The sequence below is a fragment of the Doryrhamphus excisus genome, linkage group LG18 (assembly GCF_037039965.1).
Source record: "Doryrhamphus excisus strain RoL-2023G ecotype Guam linkage group LG18, RoL_Dexc_Guam_v1.1, whole genome shotgun sequence".
Lineage (NCBI taxonomy): Eukaryota > Metazoa > Chordata > Actinopteri > Syngnathiformes > Syngnathidae > Doryrhamphus > Doryrhamphus excisus.
This window is the reverse complement of record NC_136374.1, coordinates 11,875,932-11,897,483: the sequence shown is the minus strand read 5'-3', so window position 1 is coordinate 11,897,483 and position 21,552 is coordinate 11,875,932. Positions and strand designations below refer to the sequence as shown.

Sequence of the window (21,552 nt, the reverse complement as noted above, 5' to 3'; positions counted from 1 at the left end):
ATTCAAAACTTAATTATACAGAAATGTGCATGACTTCATGGAGGATGCACCAAAAGAAAAAAAAAAGCAGTCAATCTTTTATTAGAAAGGAAACTGACAATTCCCTTTTTACACATCTGGAAATACAACAAGTGCTTTCACAGACATTCATTATGAAACATACTAAAAAGCTAAATAAATCTACCACAGTGCTAATATGACCGAATATGTAGATGTTACACATCATTTAATTGTTTCAATTAATACAGAATATAGTCATGGATTTTTGTGCAGTGTTATGTCATATAACGCTGTAAAATATACATAACATTGACCAATCACATTCCCAGGGCCAGCCCAAGACTATTGGCATTTCAATTACTGCAAAACTGGCACACAACTTATAATTCCTCGGAATTACAGGGAACTGTTTTGTGTTAAAAAACCACCCTGCACAATCAAGACTTCCAACAATTTTTCACCATTATAATACACCTGCAATCAGAAGTGTTAATTAGGTATACATGGCTTGGTAAAGAAGCTTGCAACATGGCACTTTGTCCTCCATGTCCATTAAAAACATGCAAACGGTATAACAAATAATTCAAGAGGAAATAAGAGTCAACACAAATGTGCGTTGCTGTAATGTACTGTTAAACGACCAACATAGGACATCAGAAAATGTGCTTGCACTATTCACCAGTCTCTCCTCTCTGTCATAGCGACAACTGTTGCATCATAAAAAGCAGGAAGGAACATGAAGTTGCATACAATCGAGCTTCTCATCAAGTTCAACAAGTATGAGCGGACTACCGATACAAGATGAGATGTCCCTAAAGTGAGTGCCTGAAGTCACAAGGAATAAAGAAGAACAAGTGACAGAGATTAGAATCAAGTGTGAGCGATAAGTGAAAACAGACAGAAGGCAGCGGTTCGCCCAGAAGTCAAAGTATGTTGACGTAGCGCCACGTCAGCTTCTTAATTTTTTTTCCTCACTGCACCAAAATAAAGTATCAAGTGTTTAAACAATTACAAAGTGCAAGCAAAGTGGCGAAGACCACATACAGACTTAGCATGTAATGGTCAGAGACCGCCGGTTTCTCATCACAAAATGTCCATACAGGTTAAAATGCAGATACAAAACACAACCTAAGAACTCTGTATAATATAAAAATGTCATCGGTTGCCTCATATCTTTAATTATTTGTTTGTATTTGTAGCTTACACCACCTTTTCCTAACAATAGGAATCAATAATGATAAATTACTGATTGCACACACTGGGTTTAAACAGTTATTAAAGACAATAACTTAGACACTATAAAAAAATGTATAAAGATTCTAATTTTTGTCACCTAAATTGTTTCCATCAACTTTTAAGCTCCGAGCCTTTCACTTCCACCACCTTTTTTTTTTTTTTAATTGCATGCTTGTGTGCGATAGCTGTACACTGAAAAAGAACAAAAGAATGAGGTTAGGCAAAGTTCAGGGGAAACTTGGGAATAAGTCACCGACATCATCAGCAGCACATCCTGCGAGACTCTGATGCTTGCCGCCCCAGTTTGAAACTTTTTCCAGACATTGCCCCCGCCGCGTCTGCAACTGGGATGCGCTTACCTGCAAAAAGAAACGCACAATAAACAACAAAATGTGCAATTAAAAGTCAAAACAGGTGTTTGGATGGCATTGTTCTTCTCGAATTACCACGCAATACACGATGTCCAAACATTTGACTATTAGTGGCTTTTCAGTGTTTGTCCACATAAACCAGGGCAATATTTAAAATGTTCTTTTTCCAAACCATTAATAGCACTATAAACATGTATGTTTAAGCGGAATACACCCTGAACTGGTCGCCAGCATGGGAAGAACATGCAAACTCCAATACCAAATACCCAAGTGGAGATTCGAACATGGAGTTTGCATGTTGTCCCTGTGCATTTTCTCCCGGTACTCCGGTTTCCTCCCACTCCAAATTGTCCATAGGTATGAATGTGAGTGTGAATGACATTCACAATGACAATGCCTCTAACACAAAGACAGCTAAGATAGGCTCCAGCATACCCCCGTGACCCTAGTGAGGATACGTACTTAGTCAATTCTTGTGAAAGCATTACAACTGCATAACAATGCACACACCAAATTCTCAGGGAACAACACTCACTTATCTCTATAAACACCTCGTTGATGTTAATGGCATTCTTGGCACTGGTCTCTACAAATATGGCGTGGATGGAGTCGGCATAGTCCTTGGCGTCCTTCTCCAAGACTTCCCTGTAAACAGTTCACAATGGTTACATTTCAACACAAACATTGACACACACAGATGCAATTTCAAGCTTAACCAAGAGACATCATTTGTTGTAACTATGTCGTTAACATGAGGCAAAATAGTCAATTTCATGCATGATCTCCATCCCTAAAGCGAACATGATTCTATATGCAATTATAAGGAAGATGCTGTAGGATAACAGTATTTGAACCTTAAACAAACGCTCACCTGGCGTCCGACAGATCACATTTGTTGCCGGCAATGGCCACTACAATATTAGGAGGACCATGCTGACGCAGCTCCTTCACCCAGTTCTTCAAAGTCTGGAAGGACTCCTGACGACACACAAGCAAGCATAAGGCACTGCTATCGCATTCAAACGTAATTGATTGTTATCATTTGGCCAGTTAAAAAAATATATACAAAACACTCGCTTCCTTCCCAGAATTGTCCTTTCTGCACTTCCAAGTGCTCTTTCGTTGCAATTGGGTGCAATTTTGCTGCCTTTGGAGAAAGCCAAACGAGCATTTTCCCCCTCTTTCTACTAAGCTAAGATAATTAGCTGCTGGCTGAAACCTTAGATTCAAAAGACAAAATCCAAGGTATTAGGCTCCTCTTTCCAAAAAAACCTTCAACTTTTCCTTCCACAGAAATATGAACTCAAGCTGCGGGGAAGGATGTGCAACAAGAAAGGCACTCAGTGGAGACAGACCTTTGAGCCAAGGATAAACAATCGGAACCAAATTTTATGCACGTAGTGCAAAATGTAGTCTGAGAAATTAATCTCAGACTACATTTACAATACAATAATGAAATACAATAATAACCAATACCTCTTTTGTGATGTCATAAACAATGATGGCCGCTGCAGAACCTCTGTAGTACATTGGCGCCAGAGCTCGGAACTATAGAAGGAAGGACAGTTGAATAAAACCATAGCAAACGTAATCAAAGTACAAATAAAACCTCACTGTCATTGGGAATGCCACAAACAGCCAGACATATTGTTCTGGGCTCATACATGGAGCTGTTTTAATTACAATGGACCTCACACATGTGGAAATCATCAAGCGAACGACAAGCGGAATGTCATGAAACCGTCGCAAATGGAACTTGTGTGTGTCCGTTTGATCTTTAATTCTTCACAAACCAAATTCTCCATACTTGGGAGTGAGGGGGTTCTTACTTTTTGGTCATGTTTTGACAATACAAATTCAGTCAAATCCATTCCAGCGCACAGCGACTTCACTGGCTGGCAACCATAACATTTTCAATTGCTTTGTTAACGGACAAGGAACTGTTTTTGCTATGACTACAGAATGAGTTGTATCTTAATGGAGGACTGTATTTTCCATACACATAAGGGTCATTCTCTGTGCCAAACTACTTGAAAAATGTATTAAACTGCGTGATTTGTCTACATCTTGTCTGACCTCAATAGTTAGTTTTGAATGCCAATTTTTCATTGCATTAGTTCACTACAGTATAATAAATATATAAACACATATATTTTGTTAAAGTTGGGCTCCAGTGCAAATGATGCAGAGAAGCTGCAGACACACTGAGCCTCTTGGGAATGTTGAGGGACCACATAGAAATGAGGAAGGAATGCAGGGAAAATAAAATGCTTAAGTAACATAAGAAACTGTTGCCATAAAAGGTGATGCCATGTGCTCTGTATTGTACAATAAAACATTAATGTATATTAACTGGAAATGGATGTGGAAAAAAACCCTACTTTGACTGGTTGGGTTTCATCCTCATTTTATCTTAACCAGAGATGCATGTATGTCCTCTGAAGGCCGCCAAGGAGCCGAGGGAAGGAACGAGGAGGAGGAGGAGAATAAAAGACTCTTATCTAGTCTCTCTGGAGAGGACAACAATGGCCCTCAACCATCATAATAACCGTAGTGTAAGCAGTTCCTTACAGTGATGCCAACACTGTCTCCATAACAGTCCTAAGTTCTAAACTTGAACCACAATGTGACACTTTGGTTCTAAAGCATAAAAACATATTTAAAGTTACTTTGGGCGAACCAATTTGACTGTGTTGACTTACAGCAACGTTGCCCCCTGTCAGAAATCAAGCAGAAGTGCACTTTCCCCTAAAAACACACTCACAGACATTTAATAAAACTCAACCAAGCCTAATATGTATATTATCTATCTAGCCACCCTTAAAAATGATTAAGAATAAATGGCTTTTACTAACCCGCTCTTGTCCTGCCGTGTCCCATATCAGGAACTTGTGCAGCTCGTTTTGGTATTGCACTGTCTTGGTCATAAAAGAAGCTCTGGGGGCACATAATAAAAATAAAAAGGGAAACAAACATACATATAAAATCAATTATTGTCACTTAATAAAAAGCAGTAGCCTTTTATAGAGCAAGCAACCATATTTGGTAAGTTACAGTAAGTCAAAACTGACCATGGAGAACAGGTGATGATAAAAATGGTAAAGGTATGATTGAACAGAATGACACCATAAGCGTTCTCACTTGCATCAAAGCGAGTTGTTGGGTGAACTTACCCTATAGTTGGGTTGATGTTTGGGTCAAAGCTGTCCTCCACAAATCTCCACACAATACTTGACTTGCCAACACCAGTGTCCTGCAAACAACAACAAACTTTAGTCACCATTCACAGACACATGGTCAAAAACACACAAAGGTAGACTGTATATATATGTATAGGTATATACAGTTTACATATATGTTACTAATAACGCTGCACATTGCCTCTTTTTTTGCTTTAAAAAATACATATACAAGCAAGCAAACAATCAGCGTTACTATTCATGTGTTTTAATCAAGTAAACCAGGGCTCTTCAACTAGTAGCCCATTGAAACTGGTAGTTCTGGTAGAACTGTTTTTAAAAACGACAGAGTGTCTTAGTGAGGATCTTTCAGTTATGTTTTTTAATTACAAACAGCAGAGCGCTCCTGAGGATCTTTGATTAGTGTTTCTAGTGTTCTTGCAGTATGGTTATGGTTGAATGTATTCCGAACTTACAGTTTACATGTTTACAGTGCTTCATGTTACAATTCACATGTCCAAAAAGGACTAATTAATTAATTTCACGATTCAACATGAACTAATTCACTATCTACATTATTCTGCCATACAATAAAAACTGTTGTTTTTAAATAGTTTTTTCCTTTCCCACTGTTCCTTGTCCACAGCTACCATTTTCAGTTCCAATCATTTGTTGTCTGGATAGCTAATGGCTTCCATTTCCTGGTCTTCCTGTCCTGCCGTCTTCAGTGTTGTACTGTGAATGTCACTGAATGTAGATACATGGCTTCCTTATTCCAGTACTTCTAGTTGAGCAGGCCCTTGCTACGTAGATAAATGTTATTGAATGTAATCCTTCCTTCTTTGCGAGTTGCATCCTCCATTTCCTTGTCCCCATGGTGATATGATCTTAATATTCCACTCCCACGCAATATATCTTAAAGCTAATCTGTATCTCTGGATTAGTTGAATTCATGAGAAGTCAGTGATAATAACGATTTTGGCTATAGTCTATCAAATGTATTAACAATGCCATTACTGACATAAATGTTACATTGTGAAAACACATACTTCCAGTTACTTATCCATATAAGTACTATTATTTTGTATGTTGATTGTTAAGAGTTGGTAACATTGTAAGGAAGGAAGGAAGGAAAATGTTTCTTTCCTACAGCTGCTCTGGTTTTGATTGACATCTACATGTAGGTCAGTTCTGCTGTACGATGGGATTTTTACATACAAACACACATAAAGTCATTCTGTTCAGTCAGTAGCATTCATCAAGGGTAAGCATATCGTATAACTTTATTTTAAACTGTATTTTTCTAGTTCAGAGTTCGTGAATACATTCTACACTGTTGTCCACCCAGCCCCGCCCACCTGTCTTGCTCACCATCATGGTGGACTTTCTCCTCCATGGCCAACTACACACTTTTCCATTAATTTGCAGTTGAGTCGGTGGAAGTCCTGTTTAAGTCTAGTGTCCTCACTTGTTATCATCTCGTATTGCCTTGGTGTCCTTGCGCTGTGCTCCGTTTTCCTCTCTGAGATGTATGACTTCATTTTGGATCTCAGAGAATTTTTTTTGTTGAGGCTGATGTTCTACATTCCCAATCTGTGGTAGCAGGCTCTTAGATCTTGTTTGTGATATAGTCCTCATGAAAAATAACATCACATTTTTGTTATGTAGAAGTTCATGTAAGTCAGGAACTGGAATTATAATTGATTTCATCATCCTCATCCTCATCCTAAAGCCAGACAAGCACTGGTTCTCATTTTGGACCTGGATTTCCAGGGTTGGTATCTTTTTGCATTTTGTTTTGACATTGTTGCTAGGCAACCAACTTTGAACTTCAGTAATTTGCCGGTTATATTGGCTTGCAAACAACTGTCAGCCCTTATAACTTTTATTTGGAAGAATGTGTACCACTCGCCTGTCTGAGGGTGTCAACAAGCTGTTCTGGTCTTGTGTTGAAGTGCAGTCAGGAAAGGACCAAAATAGTTACAAATTCGTAATACTGACAGCAAAGATCTTGCCATTCCCTTTCTAATTAACAAGAAATATGCTCTTAATAACCGCAGAGTGTTCCTGTCATATTGAGGATCTTTGACTAGTGTTTTTTCAGTACTTCCTTAAAAACAGTAGGACTCTCTAGTCAGAGAAAGGATCTTTCAGTAATGTTTTTGCAGTAGATTGCTCCTGTCACATGGATGATCTTTGACTAATGTTTTGCAGTCTGTCCTTAAAACCTGCAGAGTACTCCCGATCTTTGACTATGGGGAACATTGCTTCTGTTTTGATTTATGGCTATATTAGCCATTGGGTGAGGTAAGAATTTGAAGGTATGGCAATGACACATACAAAATGACAATAACAGTGAAGGGAGACGTCCAGTCCCCCGCAGTTTCTTGGCTTTCGATGTAACTAGCCATGATGTCAAGATTTAAAACATAGGTTAATAGGTTTGTCTAGGCATTTGACAAACAACAACAAAAAATATGTGGCTTCGAGAGGTGAAATAAGTATAAAGAAATATAGACTTACCCCCAGAAGACAAACTTTTAACTCTCTTAACGCCATTGCTGCTTCCTGGTTTACATTGAGTCGACCATTGGCAGTTTTCTACGTTTTATACACTTTCTCCTTCTAGTTAAATTATCTTGAATATTTTACCACAAGACGGAGTGTTTAAGTATATAGTTTCACTTCACGGCAATACAAAATGTGACATTAAAGCGGAATTCTTAGTGAGAGCTTTAAAAAGGCTGCATCCCATGTTGTGATGATTGTCAACAGCGGAGTAAGCTAAGCAGCGAAAGTAGCAGGCTCCATCTTGAAATGCGCGGTCACATGACTCCCGCAGCTCCCCCTTTTTTTGTCTGGAGATACTGTGCTAACACAAAGGCCCAAGTTTAAATGCCGAGTTATGTTGACTTTATGTTTAAGCTGATTAGCTGAACCACTGTCGTAAAAGCCGACAATCGATTAGCTGCTACATTCAGCAATCAGGAAGTACATTCAGGAAGCGCTTTGCTGCGTTGTTTGACTGACAGCTGAGCGCTGGTGACAGCCCACACGGGACGGCAGCCCGCAGAGCCCGAGCCGATTCTCAACATGGCAGGTAAATGGCACTCTGGAACTTGAGTTTTCTTGCTTATTTTAACTTATTTGACACAGTAATATCACCCAAAAGAGAGAAACGGTTGCATAGTGGCCTCTTCAGTATCATAAGTATCATAGACAAAGTGCTAGCTCTTAAGGCGAGTCAAGTCAAGCGAAAGGGCTGGACAAGATCGTGTTAGCAAACTTAGCAACATTAGCCAGTCCGCTAACAAAAGGTACACGGGGATGTCGAAGTGTATGACTTTAAGGCTATGTTGGTACTCACAAAGACTTTGTTTACATTTATATTCTTGTAAAATAACACGGGCAAACACATTTGAGTGTTTATATTGCAATTATAGCCTGATTGTTGTCATAGCAAATGCTAGCCAGTTGACCTAGCTAACATTAGCTTGCATGCTAAAGTCATATTCAGACATTTAAGCTGCACAAATCCCCCTATATGTCGCTACATAGGTGACATAATGTTATCCTCCAATATACTCTGATATATGTAGCAAATAAAACACCCCGGGTGTCACTACCCCCGTTAAAGGAAACGCGGCATTTAATGTGTACTCTTTACGCAACCGACTTGTTTTTATATTCGAAGCACATTCCCTTCGTTGTCCAGCTGTAAACACTGGCGTTAACCACATGCTGCTGCTTCTTTCTTCACAACTCTTTTTCATTCACACTACCCAAATCACCTAACAACCAAGCTGTTAAAAGATGATTGAAATAGTTAAGTACACCAGTTGGCTGTGTGAGTTCGATAGCAGGTACCCAATGAATATTTCAGCAGGCTCAACCACATGCCTGTTATTTTAAACCACTTAATTACGCCTCATTATCCAGAAGTAGTGTGAGTAACATTATTATACATTTATTTTGAATTATACATAGACTCTCTTAGCTAAATTGCACCTTTAATTGCATAGCTGTTACATTATATACACCAACATATTTAGGATATAAATGTTATTCAGCTGTATGTACTTGATCAATTTACTCAAGCAATGTTAAAGATTGGCAGTAAAGTAATTATCAACATTTGTCCTTTTATTTAGGGCTGCACAAAAAATCTGAAATAATTACTCAAACATGCTATCTCATTATGATTTTTTTGTAATTTTAGGATCTGCATAACTAAACATAACAAGCAGTGTGATTTATTTAAAAAGAAGCTCCTTGACCTGTACATGGTGATCCTCTTTTTTGCAGAATGGTACAGCCCTAATATAATAAATAATAGCCCTAAATAATAGATACATATGTTCACACTGAAATTACATTATCTTATTAACTGACATTACAAGTCTTATTATGGCTTTCGTGAGGCAAATATTCTCCTTAAAATTACAAGACATATACTGTATATTTAAAACTAACCATCTATTTACCATTAATGCAAAATGGGGTTGGGTGGGTGTTTGAGTTAGGCTCTTGCTCAGGTTTTAACCAACGCAAATACCCACTACCTAATCTCTTGATCAGATTATTTTTTTGTTAGAGGTCCTGACACCTTCTCTCTGTGAGGGTTTTCTGTGCTTGTCAACTGGAAGTCATGAATCTGTTGTTGTTGTTTGTGGTGCAATCACATCAGTGACTGATTTGAATTAAATGTTGCGTCCAAACAAAATTTCAGTAGGTTGAGAAATGCATGGAGTGCGAATAGTGTTGCGACCACAATGTATTATGTCTCCTGATACTGAGGAAGAATGTGATTCATATGGCGGTGTGTTGATGGCGTGTTTACCACCACAGATTCTCCATAACGTGTTTTTTCTTTGCAGGTCTATCGTTATATTTTGAAGATGGCCATGACGATCTGGATGATTGTGAGTACACAACTTGAAAAAGTTAAACAATTACAAGAAAAGTGGTAATATAAGAATAATATAGTTGTAAAGGGCAAGCATTCTATCTGTCCATCGGTCTATATATTGGAAATGCAAAACATAAATGGGTGTATTGTTGAAATCTAAACCTTTAGTGATTTCTGCCTCCTGGGCATTCCTGGAAATCCAGCAGAGTACTTCTTGGTAAGATTGTGCAAGGTGGTGCAGTGTTTCCCACATGACTGCAATCTATTTTATTTGTGGTGGTCTTCGACATGATATCATCTAAAACAAACAAACCTGACAAAAAAACAATATGTTTAGAAATAAAAATTCTCTTTCATCTGTTTGTTTTTTGTCATTTTATAAAATCACAAACAACACTCAGCTGCTTGAGTGCTTTTACATGGAGGAGGGGGCCACAGCAGCACCTGCTGCTTGTTGACAAGAACAATATGTACTTTAATATCAGTCTCCAAAAAGACCATAAAAATGTACTAGATTTGTTGCCAGAAGCTTTTTTTTTTTAAAAAAAAAAAGGACCCGGAGGGTATACCCAGTAAATAGTTGCAAAGACTTTGACAGTTGACAGACCAGGTGCATATGTGGTGAGCAAGCTGTGGTTCATACGGCCACCTAATATGCAGAGTTGTAGCGACAAGTTACATTCACAGATCCCATTCAGATGTGTGATTGCGGGCGAATAGGTAGCGCCAAATCTTTTTTGTGGTGGCCCAAATTTACTACTTCTGACAGGCCGCTACAAATAAATTAATATATGGGAAACCCTGTGATGGTTAACCTTAACAGTTGGTGGAAGGAGGGGTCACGTCAATTATACAAAATATATGCTGGGTCTCATGAAGTGTACTGTACCACACTCAAGCATGATACAGCGCTCAGACTTGTCGAACAAGCTGCCCTTCAGGTATGAAATGTGCTTGAGGATGATGTGCATAAAACTGTAGTTTTCAATGTGCAGACCAAACACCACTCCTGTCGGCAATTAATATGGTTATGAAATACAAATAAATCCAATTGGAATGTGACTGGTCTGACTTAATTCACACATTCTAAGGCTGGCTCAGTTGTTTACATGATCCAGTGACTCATCTTTTATGGCCATAAAAGTCAACTTTTGTCTTCATCCTGCAGTTGGATTTGATGATTATGGTTCAGAATGTGACGGCATCCGCATTACAGCCTTCCTCGACGCCGGTCAAGACAACTTAACGCCACTCGGGAGGCTAGAGAAGTATGCCTTCAGTGAGAATGTGTTTAACAGGTAAGAACACAAAAAGAAAATAAATAACACAAACATACTATGTACTAATGCTTATTTTATCATGCAAAGAGTGCGAGAATAAAGGAAACAGGAAATCCACATCAGTGGACTTCGGCAGTCAGGGTGCACATTACCGCATAGTGTCACATCTGGCAGGAAATATGAAAATAATATGTAGCCGTAGTGTGAACTTGTCAACTCACTTTCAAGAGGAAATTACACCGCAGTTGTTACTCCCTTTTTTATACTGTGTGTGAGGTGGTTAGTGGTTAGAAAGAGGCTGGCATGATGCGTGATTGATACATTCTTGAAGTAGCTACTTTTCTGCCTGAACAGGCTGCTGTAGGAAGCAAAACTGAGGTTTGAACTCAGGAGGTTTTGATTTGATAAATGTAATTGTACTGTAAATTTCGCCATAGTGTGTATGAAGTCTCGTGGAAAGTGAATTAAGTTGGGTTCCTTGATCTGGCCACATCAGCGCACCAGTACCTCTCTAGCCATGCTTCCACATATTCTCAATGATCAGTAACTTGGACATAATTTATTTTGTTCCAGTTTTTCTTCACTTAGATGTTAAAAGAGTTTAACTTAGAGCTTGCCTTTCACATATTTGAACAAGTTTAATGAATAATTGGGAAGAGAGTTGTCAGAATATACTTTCTCTTTGGAATAAACAAAGACTGGCAGTGCTCAAGTTGTTTTTCTGACTCCTGGATGACTATCTGCATTCCTATGTGAGTGTTCACCACATCACTACACGGGCCTTATACTGCAGCACTGATTTGAAGATGTCAAATAGCAGATTTATTCCGGTCTCAGCACGAGTTTGGTGCGATAACAGTAGTGTATTTATTATTTATTTCCTCCTTTCCTGTGGGTGGGGGAAAACACAAAGAACACACAAACATCTTGCTTTTGTCCTCACATGAACTCTTTTGTTGTTATCGACCTTTGTCGGTGCTCTGGTATGGGACGGCAGGCAAACTAACTTGACGCTGCTGTTGTTTTTTAGGCAGATTGTGGCTCGTGGGCTGCTTGACGTGCTCCGCGAGTTCAGCGATAATGAAAATGATTTCATCAGTGTCATGGAGACAGTTGCCAGAATGTCAGAAGATGGAGGTAGATGACGTTAGCCTCTCTTTTCTACTATTTTTTTTGGATATTCCTTTAACTGACCCTTAACCTCATGACCTCAGAGCCAACTGTGCGAGCCGAGCTGATGGAGCAGGTGCCCAACATTGCCATGTTTCTGCACGAGAGCCGACCCAACTTCCCTGCTGCCTTCTCCAGATACTTGGTACCCATCGTGGTCCGATATCTCACAGATCCAAACAACCAGGTAGGACTGTAATTCTGTTTTCCTCAGGAAAGTTAAGAATAGATTTCAATACCCGACTGCTTATTTTCCAGGTGCGAAAGACCAGCCAAGCAGCACTGCTTGTGCTGCTGGAGCAAGGCCTCATCTCAAAGGCCGACATGGAGTCCAAAGTTTGTCCTGTTTTGCTGGACCTCACGGAACCCAGCAGTGATGACGATTACAAGATTGAAGCAGTTGCTGTAAGTCGGCCCACATTAGTGTATTGGACCCTTAGAATTCAATAGAACACACAATCACAGACTTTTTTCTGACCAGTATTAAGCAAAAGAAAGTCCAAGTAATCCAATTCCATGTGGGAACTGCTTTTTTTAATTGCAATTTTAGGGTTTTCCGCCAAAAGCATTTTGTGTTCCAAAGTCTCTTGTGTTATATGTTTAGAGATCGCAATACTTTGCCTCTCAATCAGTACAAATTTTCATTGAGAAAACATCAGCAGGACTTCAGCAGTGTATCTAATATTGTATGTCCTTATGTTCAGATTATGTGCAAAGTAGTGACCATGCTGAGCAAAGACACAGTGGAGCATCTCTTGCTGCCACGCTTCTGCGACCTCTGCAGTGACGCCAGACTCTTTCAAGTCCGCAAGGTAACCGTGTCTGAACACCTGTTTTACACCAGCTTTATAACTCAACATTTTAGCCAAGGTAGGATTATGTTACCACCATCTAGTCTGACTTAATATCATCAATATGCAAGTGAGATTTAATTTGATTCTGCACAGCAGCTCGCTGCAGAAAATAACTGCTTTTCTGCTGTGGAATGTTCATTCCTTGGAAGGCTTGTGCCAGTTGGGGAAAGTATGCGTATGCATTGTGTTAAAAATACCACAATCAGAGCTGGAAAATGGCTGTTGAGAATAATGAATACATGTAGAATATGTGGAAACATCTCTGATCTGCATGGGTAAACAGGGTCATGTGATCAAAAACCACGAGAGTCGGACCTTGGTTATCAAATTCCCCCTTTTTTTATTTGGGTTTTGATTAAACATTTCCCCCGGTGTACTGTAGGTCTGTGCTGCCAATTTCGGAGAGTTCTGTTCAATTGTGGGTCAGGAGGCCACAGAGAAACTACTGGTGAGCACTCTGGAAACATCTTTTGACGCCTTTTTTATACATACATACACCTAAAATGTTGTTTTCTGATTCTGGTCTCTTGTCTCGTGCTTTAGATTCCCAAGTTCTTTGACCTGTGCTCAGACAGCCTGTGGGGCATCAGGAAAGCCTGCGCCGAGTGCTTCATGATGGTGTCCAACTCCACCTCTCCTGAGGTGCGACGTGCAAAGTTGTCCCCGCTCTTCATCAGCCTCATAAGTGACCAGTCCCGTTGGGTAAGAACCACATTTTTGGCATGATATCTCTATTAATATGATAAGGTATAAGAACTGCTATGATTTTAAACATCATTTAGCTAAAAGATGGCATTAATCAGAAATGTTTTGAAATGTAGGTGCGGCAGGCTGCGTTTCAGTCTCTGGGCCGCTTCATCTCCACCTTCGCCAACCCAACTGGTGCAGGCCTCCACTTCAGAGACGATGGCGGATTGCTTGATGTTTCCAGGTGCACATCAGACAGGTAAGAGATCTGCATAAAAGTTTGAAATCAAAGTAAATGAGCAAATTGGGTGTTGGAAACTGATCATTTTGTGCTTCAGCGTCCTTGGACGAATAAATAATTTCCTGCATTAGACAAAATGATATGAGGATGTTTTTAACATCCGCGTGTTTGTCATTACAGTGACTGTTCCTTGAACTCCCTCAACTGCTCGGGTATTGGAGGCTGTCACACGGAAAGAACCATTGCTCACACACCTCCCAACCAAGATGGCCGTGCTACACCGTCTCCGGAACATGTGCCGGCAGCCGACGAAATGAACTACGACGACAACCACAGTTTAGCTCGCGGAGAGATGCTTGACAGCTACATGCATGCCGGCGCCAATGCCAACAATGCCAGAAACGCCAAGGAGATGCCACAAACAGACGAGAACTTTAACTCTTTCCACTTCTGGAGGTCTCCTCTCCCAGACATCAGCGGCGAGCTGGAGCTGCTTAGTTGTCAAACAGGGGAAGGGGTGGTGAAGGATGGGAGGAAAGAGGAGAGGAAGGAACCAGAGGACAACTGTTTGGATTCCAAAGCTAGTCCTGGTAAAACCACCAGCGACCAGATCAAGATGGTCTTGGACTGTTTGCAGCCACACATGGACGACCCAGATGTCCAAGGTGAGAGGATGACGTCTTAAAGTGCTTTTATGCTCGTCTGTGTGTCGCCGTGCCGACTGAGCCGTATCATTCTCCTCCAGCTCAAGTTCAGGTATTGTCGGCAGCTCTGAAGGCCGCTCAGCTTGACAGTCCATCCGACAACAGTCCCACAGAAAGCCAGCTGGCACCATCCGCCGACAGCGACGCCGACAGCCCATCTGTTGAGAGTAAATCAGTGGAGGTGCAGTCTGAGAGCGAAGAGAGTGTCACGGAAGACGAGCAAACGACGGAAAGCCTCTCAGCCAGTGAGTCCTGTCCAGTACAGGAGCAAGGAGATGAGGAGACACAGACAGAACCCCTGGAGTATCCGGAGGAGTCTCCACCTGACTCTCCTGTTCTGGTAAGATGAGCTACACTTGTCACGTGTTGATCCGGTTATAGCTCTTAGTTTTGCGTGGGGGGGAAAAATTAAAATAATGTACTATGGAGTTCCTTACACTGACATTATAATATTGTTGTATGACGATGTAGTGAATGAATGATTATCTTTTTGTAGTGTATCTAATCACGGGTGGTAATTGAGACTCTTATTAAAAAAATGTTTGACTATTGCCGCATCAAGGTGGTGTCGTACCTTACACTGGCTTACTCTTCCTGCTAGCTTGATGTAAACATTATACTTTGATTTAGGATCAACATTTGCTATAACTTACTGTAATTATTGGATTAGATTCAGCTCAAATAACTGTTATTGCTTAGTGATTGAACAGTAGTAGTGGTCCTGATGATGCTTGTTACATTTTGACTGTATTGTCAACAGAAGTCTAATGTTACTTGTTCCTCAGGTGTCTGAACTCATTGAAAGTGTGGAGGAAGAGGGAAAGAATGACTCTGTGTCTGAAGATAAGCCGAAAGTCCAGGTGAGCACTTCAGACTATTATGGCATGCCCTCCTGCGTTCTTATCTGATCTGCTAACTAATTCCTCTCCTCGGTAGCAGAATATTATCCCCCAGCAGCTGTTGGATCAGTACCTCTCCATGACGGACCCAGCACGGGCCCAGACGGTGGACACGGAGATAGCCAAGCACTGTGCCTTCAGCCTGCCGGGAGTGGCGCTCACTCTGGGCCGACAGAACTGGCACTGCCTCAAGGACACTTATGAGACGTTGGCGACTGATGTGCAGGTAGGCGGAGCAATGAAGTACATGTCGTTGATGTTTGATGTCGGAGGGCCTTTGGACGATGTTTTCAACTGTGATGTCGTGCCTCGCTTTGTCGTTTCATCCATCGGCGTCTCTTGTCTTCAGTGGAAAGTGCGTCGCACGCTCGCCTTCTCCATTCACGAGCTGGCGGTCATCCTGGGAGACCAGCTGACGGCGGCGGATCTTGTGCCTATCTTTAACGGCTTCCTTAAAGACCTGGACGAGGTCCGCATCGGTGTGCTCAAGCACCTCTACGACTTCCTCAAGGTACGACTGGAGCAGCGACTCTTCTTGATGTACATATAAGTCAGTGTTAGCAAGCATGCATGCTTTTATTGCTATCTTCTTCAACTCTTTTTCATTTTTAGAAACAGTATTGCAAAACAGTTAGCAAATATTTTAATATACTCCACAAATGGCATATTTTTGTTTTTCCTCCAAAAAAATACATAATTTTTTATTTTTAGAAACAGTATTGCGAAGCATTTTGCAAATATTTTAATACACTCCACAAATGGCATATTTTTGTTTTTCCTCAACAAAAAAGTAAATTTCCACAAAGTATGATTCAGTATTAATAATAAATGGAATAGTTGTGGCATAGAAAACCCATTTACGATCTTTAAAGTATGGATTTTAATATGATTGGAACCCTCTAGATATGAAATCACCATTAAATCATCTTTCCATACTTATTACCCAATGTAGGAGATATAAACAGAGAAAATACGACATACAAGAATAAGATAACAGATTCGTATACGTTTTATTGTTTTCCTCTGGACAGAGTATGTACTTCCTGTGGTGGCTTTTGTTTTGATGTATTGTAATGTCAGTTTTAAATGGCTTTACACCCGTGTTACCCACATTAGTGGACTTAATTAGAGTAAATAAGCCATTTAACAGGTAAATAAAACTAAATGATTGAGTAAAGGAGTTTTAGCTTGTTGTGGGTTACTAATAGTAGGTCATGTTATTACTATTATTAACGTGTTATTGTGTGACATCATTTAAACCTGCAATAACTGCCTGTTCTGGCTATCACGTCACATGTTCTGGTGACACCTAGTGGTCTATTTAGAATACTACATTCGCAAGTTGGATGCTTCTTCTTCTGTATTTTAGTTAATTTAGCCAGTTTTAATATAGGCCAAGAATACATACAAGTTGCTTAAATGTGCTCCTTTTCACTAATAATTGTATTCAACCACAAACTTTATGAATACTTTTTTTTTTTTACGTGAGAGTGAGGGAACAATATTTCTAAGTCTAACTCTATGAGAAAGCCTTCATCACGCCATAGATGTTTAACAGGAAATGTTGTGGTTGCAGCTCCTCCATGCAGACAAGAGGAGAGAATATTTGTACCAGCTGCAGGAGTTCATGGTGACGGACAACAGTCGCAACTGGAGGTTCCGATATGAGCTGGCAGAGTACGTCTGCAGGACAAACATTTTGAATGCCTTGTCACCTGTCTGTTATCTGAGGATGATGATGATGATGCGTAAACCCTTCCTTTCTTTCTTCGGCTTCCTCCAGGCAGCTGATCCTGATCATTGAGTTGTACAGCCATTATGACGTGTACGACTACCTCAGGCAGATCGCACTCACGCTCTGCTCTGACAAAGTCTCAGAGGTCAGATGGATCTCCTACAAGCTGGTACGTACCACCATAGGGCTTTGCTTTACTTCCTGTCTGCAATTGTTAGTGTAAACAAAACTATTTTTTAAATGATTTGAGGTGGTGGAGATCCTGCAGAAACTGTACTCCAGTGGCGCTGATGACTTGGGTCTTAACTTCATCAATGAGCTCACCGTCAGGTTCTGCCACTGTCCAAAGTGGGTGGGCCGACAAGCATTTGCCTTCATCTGCCAGGTGAGTAGCACCTAAGCTTTTCTGTTTCTCCGCTGATTGCTTTACTCGGATGCAAATAAGCTAGCTCTAATTCTAAGATGTTGAAGGATGCATTTTCACCTCCGCGCGTTTTGTCTGTGTGCATCCTCAAGGCTGTCGTAGAGGAGGACTGCATGCCCATGGAGCAGTTCAGCCAGCATCTTCTCCCCAGCCTGCTCAGCCTCTCCTCGGACCCCGTGGCAAACGTACGCGTGCTGGTGGCCAAGGCCCTGCGACAGAGCATCATGGAGAAAGGTACACGTCATAAAAACTTCTACTTGGCTTTTTAGCAGGATGCTTCCCAAATCAGGACAAGTCTGGGTTTGCTTGTGTTTATTAGCTAAAACATTGTCCAAGAATTAAGGTGTCATTTTTCAGGAATTTCTTGGGTTAAAAATATTAAAATAATAAAAAAGTATGAAAATTTAAACAACCATGACACTAAGAAAAGTTTATTTAATGGTCAGTCATTTCGGGTAAAAATTTAATGTTGCAAGAAAGAAATCCTGAGGAAAAGTCATAAAAAGTCATCTTACATATAAAAAAGGCAGAATCCTGAAATTTTTTTTTTTCAAGAAGGAAAAATTAAGCCTATGTTTAAAAAAACAAACAAACTGTGATATATATTCTAATCCTATAATAAAATTTGTCATTTTTTTCTTATTTAATGTTCAGTCATTTTGGGTAAAAATGTAATGTTAAAAGAAAGAAATCCAGAGGAAAATCCTATTAGTAAAAAGTTATAATCTTACACATAAAAAGGCAGAATCCTGTTTTTTTCCCAAGAAGGAAAACATAATCCTATGTTTAAAAAAAAAAAAATCTGTGAAATATATTGTAATCCTATAATAAAATGTGTCATTTTTTTCTTGTTTAATGTTCAGTCATTTTGGATAAAAATGTAATGTTGCAAGAAAAAAATCCTATTAGTAAAAAGTCATAATCTTACACATAAAAAAGGCAGAATCCTGCAAAAAAAAAATTTCCAAGAAGGAAAACATAATCCTATGTTTAAAAAAAAATCTGAAAGATATTCTAATCCTATAATAAAATGTGTAATTTATTTCAAGGTGTAATGCGATATATATGCGACAGTATAAATCCGTAATCCAACTAAAGTTAGCATTTTTCATGCAAAAAAACCCATAAATGTTAGCCGGCTAACTTTGGGTTGTTTTGCACCCTCAGCCTACTTCAAGGATGCAGGCTGCGCCTACTCGGACGAGCTGGAGGAGACGGTCATGGCGCTGCAGTCGGACAAAGACCGAGACGTTCGCTTTTTCGCCAGCCTGGACCCAAACAAAGACTTGATGGACACGGCGCCGCTCATCTAGCCTCGTTTTTTGTCCTCTACCTACCTAGCTAACCCGACGGACTGACAACAAGCACGTCAGTCAGCATCATGACACCAGCACACCCAAACTGGACCCCCCCTCTCCTCCTCCTCCTCCCTCCAGAAGCTCCACTTTGAGGGAAACTAAAGCATGATCTCGCTGCCTAGTCGGGGAAGCACACAAACTTTTTCAGGAAATGAGCAGGACTCAAAATGTTTAGCAAGCATATCTCTCCAAAGCTAACTGTGAGCTTAACAATTTTTTTTTTTTTTAAATGGAGCAGGCAGGCGGGCGGTGTCTGCCTGACTCTTGACCTCAGGGGGACTGAACCTACACAAGCCACCACAAACAAGCTGCCGTCACGGGGCCACAAAAAAAAAACACACAAAAAAAAACTCGCACCTCCTTCCATCTTTTTGTTTCCTTTCTTCCTGACCCCTGCTAAGTGCGCACACTTTACAAGCGTGACTGAATGAACTCCCTTCCCTTGAAGCGGTGTGTTAGTTTACCAAAAAAAAAAAAAAAAATGTGACACAACGCCTTCTCCTTCTGCAGCAGGAGGCGGATGAAATACCTCCTTGCTGGACGTAGCTGGCCAGTGCGTCTTCTCGTCAAGCGTGGACTGCAGCATCCTAACAAGGGCTCTAGTGATGCAAGGAAAGCAAGCACACTGTACGCATGACCCCCCCCCCCTTTTTTTTTTGGTGTATAGTCTCTCCCATCTCTTTTCTTGATGGTAGTGTTGAGTGTACAGTAGCATACAAGACTGGAAAGTATAAAATGTCATCATGTATTCCCCAACAATGTTGCAACCTCTTTCTTTTGTGTACAGTTTTAATGAAACCTGTGGATAAAGTATGAATGAATGGAACAAAAGGCCAGTTTAGCAAAAGGGTTTGAGTACTGGGGGAGCACTCGCCAAGTCACCCTGGTTTTTGGCTCACTTGTAAATGTTAACTTTTTTTTAAACGATCATTAACTTGAGAGCTGATTGGTGCGTTGCTGTGCATCTTTTGTTGACTCATCTCTTATCCGTGTCTGCATTTCGTGTCCATCTCTTTGCTTTTTTTTTTTTTTAAGTAGTAGAACAGTTAATATATACATTTTATGGAGATTATTTTTCTTCTCAATTATGCACCATTGTTCAAAGATTTTATATCCTAACTTTACAAGATTTACAGACCTTTGTAATATTTCAATGGTTTCTTTTAAAAAGACATTTTATGTAATGTTATTTTTAGTACTCTGTAATTAAAATGATGAACATTGCTGTTTGTTTGTTCCCTTCCTGTTGCTCGTCTACTTTAATAAACAGATTTTTTTTGCCTTAATCTAAAGTTTAACAAAAACCTAAACACAATAATACATCCATAATATGACTGGAATGGCTGAAATTTACCATTATTCTGTTTTAAAACCCACTGTATATTATGAAATACGTAAATAATTTGCAATACAAGTCGAAAATAAGTTTAAAATATGGTTTTAACACAAGTTTTATTTTATATACTTACAAATTTTCTATTACAATGTATCAAATTGTGTTGAAATTTCAAGTTGGTAGTTATTTTATCATGAATACAGTTGTATGTTTCCCTATTCGACTTCCTGTGTAACCCAAAAATACTCCCCCGGTCACTTCCGTTTAAACAGCAACAACTTCCGATTCCAAACAGTGGCCCCGAAACTCCGTACGAGCTCCATGTTGCAGTGTCCCTCTAGGTGTCTCCTAGCGTGTTTGCTCATGTCCCCTCGGATCTGGAGATTCTTAAAGTGGTCGAAGTCTGACCGGCCCAGCTTTCGGAGCCTCCTGGCCGCTGACCGGTAACACTTCCAGGGCTGCGCCTCCAGTAGGAGGTGCTGGCTGAGCTCCGCCAGACGAGAGAGGAGCCGCAGTAGGCCGGCGTCGCCGTGGTTCAGATGGACCCACATGGTGACGGCTAGGCAGAAAGTCAGATGGAAATGCGAGGATCCGTGCAGATTGAGGTAGTCCTGCAGTGGCGTGCAGTCTCCGGTGATGTCCAGCGGCGTGAAGGTGACGCTACCCGGGAAAGGGTTAGTGCAGTTGGCCCGCTGGATCAGGGTGTCGTCCAGGTCGAAGCCAAGAAGATGAACGTTTGATTCCGAGGTCTGCACTACATGCTTGTAAAGTGCTACGCTTAGATCCTGTAATTAATAAAAGCAAAATACATAAATTTAATGAATAACGATCCATTATTTAACACGAACATTCAAGTTACTTCTACCCCTGTGTTGCAGCCCACATCCAGCAGCAATATCGTCTGACTGCTGTCGCTGTAGCCTAAATCCCGAAGCAACGTGGTGGGGATCAGACTCAGTCGATTCTCCGGTGGATTAAAAGTGTAATAATTTATAAAATTTCCAAAAGGAGCAGCGCCTGGTTCGTTTATTTCATCGTCGACCTCGCTACTATTCTCACATGTCGCCATGTTGCTGTAGCAGTAGTAGTACTGGTGTTATTTTGTGCAACACTATAATGCTTCCGGGCAGGTCCGAAGCCTTTATTTTTTCGTGCCCCACTCCAACACA

At 40.4% G+C, this 21,552-nt stretch overlaps 3 protein-coding genes across 5 annotated transcripts; 1 reads left to right on the top strand and 2 right to left on the bottom strand.

Moving 5' to 3' along the window:
• Positions 1 to 59: 59 nt before the first annotated feature.
• On the bottom strand, positions 60 to 7,848 carry rab22a (RAB22A, member RAS oncogene family). 2 transcript variants are annotated; one of them, XM_058054884.2, is made up of 8 exons: positions 7,310 to 7,848; positions 4,781 to 4,860; positions 4,463 to 4,544; positions 3,084 to 3,155; positions 2,479 to 2,585; positions 2,143 to 2,252; positions 1,494 to 1,595; positions 60 to 1,428 (listed from the first exon to the last, which is right to left on the bottom strand). In XM_058054884.2, exons 1-7 carry the CDS (start codon positions 7,343 to 7,345, stop codon positions 1,498 to 1,500), a joined length of 585 nt encoding a protein of 194 aa, XP_057910867.1. In that variant the 5' UTR covers positions 7,346 to 7,848; the 3' UTR covers positions 60 to 1,428; positions 1,494 to 1,497. The 2 variants fall into 2 exon arrangements, with proteins under 2 accessions (XP_057910867.1, XP_057910866.1); XM_058054883.2 differs by having other exon boundaries at positions 60 to 1,595; positions 7,310 to 7,847.
• ppp4r1l (protein phosphatase 4, regulatory subunit 1-like) lies at positions 7,267 to 20,270 on the top strand. Of its 2 annotated transcripts, none has more exons than XM_058054878.2 (20): positions 7,267 to 7,886; positions 9,664 to 9,708; positions 10,864 to 10,993; positions 12,006 to 12,112; positions 12,190 to 12,332; positions 12,404 to 12,550; positions 12,850 to 12,957; positions 13,382 to 13,447; positions 13,543 to 13,701; positions 13,821 to 13,945; positions 14,108 to 14,592; positions 14,673 to 14,971; positions 15,417 to 15,491; positions 15,568 to 15,756; positions 15,880 to 16,041; positions 17,107 to 17,207; positions 17,314 to 17,434; positions 17,516 to 17,650; positions 17,782 to 17,923; positions 18,857 to 20,270. In XM_058054878.2, the coding sequence occupies exons 1-20, from the start codon at positions 7,880 to 7,882 to the stop codon at positions 19,000 to 19,002; spliced, it is 2,892 nt and encodes a 963-aa protein (XP_057910861.2). In that variant the 5' UTR covers positions 7,267 to 7,879; the 3' UTR covers positions 19,003 to 20,270. The 2 variants fall into 2 exon arrangements, with proteins under 2 accessions (XP_057910861.2, XP_057910862.2); XM_058054879.2 differs by having other exon boundaries at positions 7,268 to 7,886; positions 15,571 to 15,756.
• A 183-nt stretch (positions 20,271 to 20,453) lies between these two features.
• bcdin3d (BCDIN3 domain containing) lies at positions 20,454 to 21,482 on the bottom strand. The gene is made up of 2 exons (XM_058054882.2): positions 21,249 to 21,482; positions 20,454 to 21,168 (listed from the first exon to the last, which is right to left on the bottom strand). Exons 1-2 carry the CDS (start codon positions 21,450 to 21,452, stop codon positions 20,638 to 20,640), a joined length of 735 nt encoding a protein of 244 aa, XP_057910865.2. The 5' UTR covers positions 21,453 to 21,482; the 3' UTR covers positions 20,454 to 20,637.
• Positions 21,483 to 21,552: the final 70 nt, after the last annotated feature.